This window comes from Mastomys coucha, unplaced genomic scaffold, assembly GCF_008632895.1.
Source record: "Mastomys coucha isolate ucsf_1 unplaced genomic scaffold, UCSF_Mcou_1 pScaffold14, whole genome shotgun sequence".
NCBI classification, from domain to species: Eukaryota; Metazoa; Chordata; class Mammalia; order Rodentia; family Muridae; genus Mastomys; species Mastomys coucha.
Genome location: NW_022196896.1, coordinates 122,441,355 through 122,448,407, shown reverse-complemented (window position 1 = coordinate 122,448,407; position 7,053 = coordinate 122,441,355). Strand labels below are relative to the sequence as shown.

The window sequence follows — 7,053 nt, the reverse complement described above, 5'->3', positions numbered from 1 at the left end:
AATAAAGAAAATATCTAAAAAAAAAAAAGAAAATTGAAGATTATAAGTTATTTAACATCTAAGAAGCATACATAGAAACCATTAAAAGAGAAACTGTCAAGAAGTTAGGTGTGTCCAATCCTACATATTTGGATTTAAGGTCTAATTAAAAAAAACACATAAGGCTTAATTATAGTAAATAGCATGAGTCACGTTAATGACTTGACAGAATTATTCTGTTATAACATTTTAGTTAAAAGTCATATTGAAGTTGGCTAAAGAAATGTATAGAAAATAAAGAAATTATCTTTCATACACTCTTGTGTATGAACAAGTGGTAAAAAGAGTGAGAAGGACTTGGAGCTGGAGAGGTCCTCAGAAATTCAGAGATCTGGATGTTCTTCCAGAGAACCACAATTCTGTTTCCAGCAGCTAAATGTCAGCTCAAACCCATCTGCATCTCTAGTTCAAGAGAATCTGACAATTAGGCACCAGCATGCACATAGTGTGCATATCTACATATATGCAGAACACTCAAAACATTAAAATTTTATGACATATAGCACACACTCCTCCCTTAATTATAATGTAACCATTATAAATACAAAGCAGACATTAATTCAAGAGTAATGAACTGTGGAAATATACAGAATTGGAAGGAGGGGACAATATGTGACTGTTCATGAAGACAAGACATAAGAGGGGTTGGCAAATGGAATGATGAAGAGTAATCATGCCAAATTGAAAAAATAAGACTTAAAATTTAAAATATAGAATGAGTTAATTTATGGTGTTTAATTACTAGTGAGATCTCATAGAGTAGAGGACTTTTCAGACAGCAGAAGGGGATGACAAATGGAAGGAAAGATGAGGTAGGAGCATACAGAGTGATCACTAGAGGACAGCTCCTTCATTTTCACTGGAGGGAAGAACAGAAGGAAACTGATACGCAAGTGTAGTCTAATGTAAAACTTCAATGTTAAGAAAGTAAGGCAATTTTTCTACATGCTGATATTTTCCACATCACACAGGACAATGTAGATTAATTTTAAAAAAATCACAACCATCCCCAAAACAACAAAAAACACATAGAGACTATCAAACAAACAACACCAAAGAAAACAAAACAAAAACCTAATGTTTTTCCAAAGTTTACAATAGAATGTGGACTATGATGACTTTCACATGAATAGATCCCTTTGGGAAGAAACTAGCACTTCCAATTGGGAGCAGCAGATTCATCACAGGACTCAGCAGCCATTTGCCCCAGGAAAAGGGGCAAGTGCATGATTCACTTCCAAGGTTCCCAAGCTAGAGATAAAAGGACAAGGAGATAGAATAGCAGAGGTCACTCACTAGAGGAGGTTTGAAAATTTTTGACATATCATGTTGGCAGACAGAAAACAATCTGCAAATGAAGGGAAGTTGCAACTAGGAGATCCAGAAGAAGCAAGTTTTCATTATCCATTGGTTCTCATGATAGAAAAGAAGTTTGCCTTCAGTCTGAGTAAGTGCGAACCACTGGTGAGTATCATCAAAATCCTGAGCTCAGTATACCTGCTAAGAAAGATGTGTGCAGAGTCACTTTATATAAAGTTCTAGAAAGCAAAGGTGACAGTGTAGAAATTGGGGAGAAAATTTGTGGTGAATAGTTAAAGGTATCATGAATTAGGATATCTACATGTTTGTTGAGTCACACATATTCTACATGAGTGTTGATCAGGAACCTGTTACCATTGTAAATAATAGTTGCAAGCATAAAACAGATAACATATAGAAAATAGAAAGCTATGGACTATGCCAAAGAGGTTCAGAGAATACATAATGAAAAGTGAATCTAGTAACTAATCATAAAAGCACAAAGAAGGAAAGAACAGAAAATAAAATTAGGATACATAGCAATAATGGAAGATGGGTAGATAAATAAATGGAGAATCTCTCCCCCTCCCTTCCTGTGTGTGTGTGTGTGTGTGTGTGTGTGTGTGTGTGTGTGTGTATGTATGTAAGCCAATGACTTCAGAGGCCAGAAGGATAGTCCTTTTGTGGTGTATTTTTTTTGTGTGTGTGTGTGTTTTCTGGCTGGATAATGTGTACATTTGAAACTAAACTCAGATCCTCTGCAAGGGTAGTCTATTTCTTAATTACTGACTAGAATTTTTAATATTGATCATGACAATTTCCTGAGGAATCTATTATTTCTGACCAGAATAGTGTTAAAATAAAAAAGTAAGAAAATGCTTTTCATTATCTCCTTGTCATTAGTCATCTTCTTATTGAAGCAAATATCAGTTATATAAATATAAGTGACATTTTAAAAACAAGTATAATATACATCTCTTACATTTTATGCATTACATAGTATGCAACTATTTTTATATTAAAATAGTTATGCTTCATATTAACTACTTTTAAAATTAATAATGTATAAACTTAATAAAGATTATAAACTTCAAAAACATTAACATGCATATACGTGCACATGGATACATACCTCTTATTCATCATTTCTTGTTAAAACACAGCTTAACATGCCAATAAAAGACTATACATGATAAGGAATTATCTGTGACAATGGTATTAGAGTCTATTCCAAGGACATTTCAAGTAGGTCTTATTTACTAGACATAGCAAAAATTGTGGAATTAATCCTGAACAATGTCACAAATCCTCTATCTTTGTAGGTTCAAATGGTAGTCAAAGAGTAGCATACAGCTTCTGTAAAGGTTTACCTTTCTAGTCACCCCTGTATTCTATGTAGGCTTATTCCTGTATTTGAACTTCTATGGGTCTGTGTTATGAATAAAACAAACAGGATAATTAAAGTATCTGGTGCAAAACAAAATGACTTTCTTGAGTTCTCTAGAGATTTGTAACATCCTTAAAATTGTATAAAAATATTATAAATTTTATTACAATGTTTCCTCCTAGACTCATCGCCTTCCAAAAATCAGAGAACTACAGATATTGTTAAGCATAGTTACATTAACACATACAGAAGGATACACAGACATACATCATAAACTATTTTCAATTTCTTGAACCAAAGACTTAAATAAATATTGATAATATATGAAAGCATGTTAGAAAAAAATCTCACCTTCTCTTGCTGTACTCAATTTTGCAATTTCATAATTAAAGAATGGTAAAGCAAAAACAATTGCAGAGAGTCCTGTTAAAATGCTGGCAGCTGCCACCCATTTTGCCCTATTCCCTCTACCTCCAAAGTATGCTACAAACATTGATAGCAGAAAAGTGGCAAAATAATCACTAGTATCCATTAGGAGTTTCTCTGAATTTGAAGGAAAAAATTGAGACACAAATATTTTTAAACTCATATCAACAAGAGAAAGCATCATACCTAGAAAGACAAGAGAGAAACAAACATCATTATAGTACCTTTTAAACGACAGACCACTATTATAGTGATTTAAAGAAAATTATATTTGTACTGTTTAAATTTATTTCATAGTACTTTCAAAGAGTAAAACCTATAAATAAAAATAAATTAACTTTCATGTAATATTTTTACATGAATATGAGAAGCTATTTTAATTACTTCTATTAGTAGTCTCTTAGAGATAAAGTATATTCAAATCATCTCATCAGTATATTAGATGTATCATGTGCCAATTTTGAAGAATTAATAAATAATATAATGGATGTTTACCTATTTTTTAAAATGAAATTATAAACATATTTGAAACCCAGCTTGGATTTCAAATTATAACTTTTCTAAGATGTAAGATTCTGTGCTCAATATTCAACATTCCTGAGCATTTTAAATATTAAAATATTTTTAAAAACCAATGTACAAATTTAAATAAATCTTTCTAAAGAGAAAATCACCATCCATGCTGTAAAAAAAGAAAACAATCATACCAGGGTAAAAATGATTTGATATAAGTAATAGCTGCAAAAAAAAAAAAAAATCCATTTCTTGAAGTGAAAACGGAAAGTAGTTTCAAATTAAAACTCATGGTGTGTTTGCAAAGTGGCAGGGTCACATGTCATTGCTGAAGCATAACTGCTGTCACCCAATTACCTAAACTCTCTTTGGATTGCAGGGATCCAAGAATCCACACTGCTCTTCCTAAAGCTCCTAAAGCTCTGAGAACCAACTAATCCCTGCTGGTCTACTGCCCCAGGGCCAGACACAGGAGCACAGTGCTGCTGAAATATTCATGATTGTTGCTGATAGAATATCTGTTCCCTAATTTACCTCCAAGAACCTCAGTCACTCAGTGTTGCTCCTGCTGCCAAAATCAACACCCGAATCAGAAAACCACAGAAGATTCTGCCTACACTTCTGATACCAACTGCATCAGCCTCTCACAGCCACTAGCTAAGTGTGAATAATGGCAGGAAGCCAGCGGACAAATATAGTTTCCAAGTTATTACAAAAGTTATTAGTAAAAATATATAACTAAAATAATAGGAGGGAGAGGAAGAGGAAGGAGAAGACAGCATGTGGATAAAAGCACTCATGTGATTCTTCCTGCGATCTGAACAACTTGAAGTCTCACCACCGCTCAATTCAAAGACGAGGAAACAAACTCCAGGCTGAAATCTGGTTTGTCCAGAGTGTTTCAAACTTGTGAGCAAAAATTATGATGGCGATGCTATTTCCAATTATATCTTAATATGCCGAGAATTTAATCTGAATTTACCTTGATCATTAAATAACACACACTAACTCAACATCACCTTCCTATCAGTTCTGAAGCTGTAACCCACACTATGGAATCCACCCGGCCAATCAGGGAGCCAGAGACTGAAGGCAATGGCAGAGCATTGGGTTAACAGATTTTCATTCATGTTTGGAAAACGAGTCAGAAGTCATCCACCCTCTCCTTCCCACAGTGTGTCAGCCTCATGTCTACCACAATACATCCTTTTGCCTGAATCCAGCTCCTCAAACTTACCACGAAGCAAGACCAATATTAAGTACACCATCATGAAGAACTTGATGGTGTTGAAACGCTGTAAACAAGGGAAAACGAAACGGCCAAAACCAAACGGCCCCTCCAAGGAATCCCCATAATTTGGTTTTGATGTATTCTTATCTGAGATATCTGCAAACTTCTTCACGGCAGTTGGAATTGTTGTCAGGTAAATTTCTATTTTCTTGGATCCCTCAGTTTTCTGATGTTTATCCCTCTCTACCACCTGAGCTTGCTCCATTCTATCTTTTATTTTCCTCTTGTCCTGGGCCATGGCTTATCGAAAGCAGCTCTGAGGACACCGTAGGTGTGTTTTGAGCCCCTGTACTCCCTGGACCAAAGTCAGAAATGCTGGCACTGCCACTGGAACTCTACAGGGAACGTTATTTCCAGGACAGGGAGCCAACGTCCTACAAACCTGTTGAGTGACGCTGCGGAAGTTCCAAGCCTGAATTCCATCTTCTCTGTGTCACAGAGAAGAAAAGGAAAATAACAAGGGAGAAGGTAAAGAGGAGAAAGGAGGTAAATATTGCCAAACAACGTTGAAGACAATGTCGAATAAATAATAAAAATATTTGTAAAAGAAACGGAAAAATAAACGTCTAAGCAAAGAACTGAGAACCAACCATCAGTATAGCCAGGCTTCCATCAATCAGTGTGGTGTCTCTACACATGGATAATCTCACTTGATAAAATTCATTTACATTATATAGTAAAAATTAAATAAGCAAGTAAATATCAGGAAACATGAGACAATTTATCCCTATCCACTGTGATTGGAAGAACTAGAAGAAAAGCAAGAATAAGAATAGAAGACATCAAAGAATGGTTTTGAATGAAAAGCTTAACACAGAGTTCTCCTTAAAATTAATCCCCAACCAAGAGCAGGAAGGCAGGTGTATATTCTACACTAAATGAAGGAAGACAGGTGTAACTAACTATAAATGAAGGCAGGGTCTGTAGAGGAGCACTGACATTAGTTGGGGAAATATGTCATTTGAGAGAAAGACCATGGTGTATGTATGGTATGAAACTTGTTTTATATAAAAATGCAATTTCAGATCACCTTCCTTCTTAGGATAAACTTGGCTCATGTGTATGCACAGGGTATCTTTTTATTCCAGACAAACTTATCTTCTCTCTTAAGATGTCTACATGTTGCCACAACTCATGGAGTTTAGAACAATTTTGACACTTGATTTGTCAATATGGTACACCAGAAAAAACAACTGACTAAACATGGAAAATTAGTGTGCATTCAAAGAAGAAAATATCATTCTTTCTTACATTAAGAGACTTGATTTTTCCTCAGACTCACTACATGAATAACAGCAAATGCCTAGTTTACTATTTCCTCATACGTGGCATAAATACCCTTTCTTATTGCTTCATTATATTAATAAGCATAAATGAAGCAGGGTTCCTAAGAATAAAATGAGTGGCATATTAAGAATCCTTCTTCTCCCTGACACTAGACTTCTCATATCCTAAAGGCAGAAGGAGAAAGATAGCTCTGCAAACAACAAAAACACTGGAAATTTTGTTTCTAGAAATAATATAGAAATCCAAAAGAACAGTATTCCTGCTACCAACAAGAGTCAGTCTAGGTCTTTTAAATCAATTATTTGGAGTAGTCCATCAGAGAGCTGAATTTGTAGTCAGTAGGTGAGTTCACTCCAAAGAGTAAGAAGCTATTAGAAAACAGTACAGAGCATTCATGTATCTGTTTAAAAATATAATAAAGTTGGAAAGAACTATGGGAAAATGTAACATGAGAAGCAATTGAAATTTTAAGGACTTCTTTAGAATTGCTCAAAGTTTGTTGTTCGTTTTAATGTTATTGTGAAACTTGTTGTTTTGCTGATTATTGTCCTCATTCTGTTTGTCATTTGTACATACAAAAGCTACAGGTATGTGTTTATTTCAAAATATCATCCTTCACTAGTGGTTATTACCCCAGAAGTTTGGAATACAGGAAGAACAACCCACATTCCACAAGGAACTCAAGAAGAAGGAAGACCAAAAGGTGGACATTTCATTCCTTCTTAAAAGGGAAAAACCAAATCCCCACTGAAGGAGTTGCAGAGATTAACTATGGAGCAGAGACCGAAGGAAGGGCAAGCCAGCCTAAATA

General features: G+C 34.8%; 1 protein-coding gene across 9 annotated transcripts in view; it reads right to left on the bottom strand.

Moving 5' to 3' along the window:
• Positions 1 to 5,320, bottom strand: part of LOC116088822 (solute carrier organic anion transporter family member 6A1-like) — a 108,771-nt gene extending 103,451 nt beyond the window's left edge. For all 9 annotated transcript variants that reach the window (XR_004118027.1, XM_031368536.1, XM_031368540.1 and 6 more), the window contains exons 1-2: positions 4,902 to 5,320; positions 3,077 to 3,337 (exon numbers count right to left, since the gene is read on the bottom strand). Coding sequence is in view for 8 of the 9 variants with exons in the window: in XM_031368536.1 (XP_031224396.1) it covers positions 3,077 to 3,337; positions 4,902 to 5,193 (553 nt within the window). In the remaining variant the exon portion in view is untranslated. The remainder of the gene's footprint in view (positions 1 to 3,076; positions 3,338 to 4,901) is intronic.
• Positions 5,321 to 7,053: the final 1,733 nt, after the last annotated feature.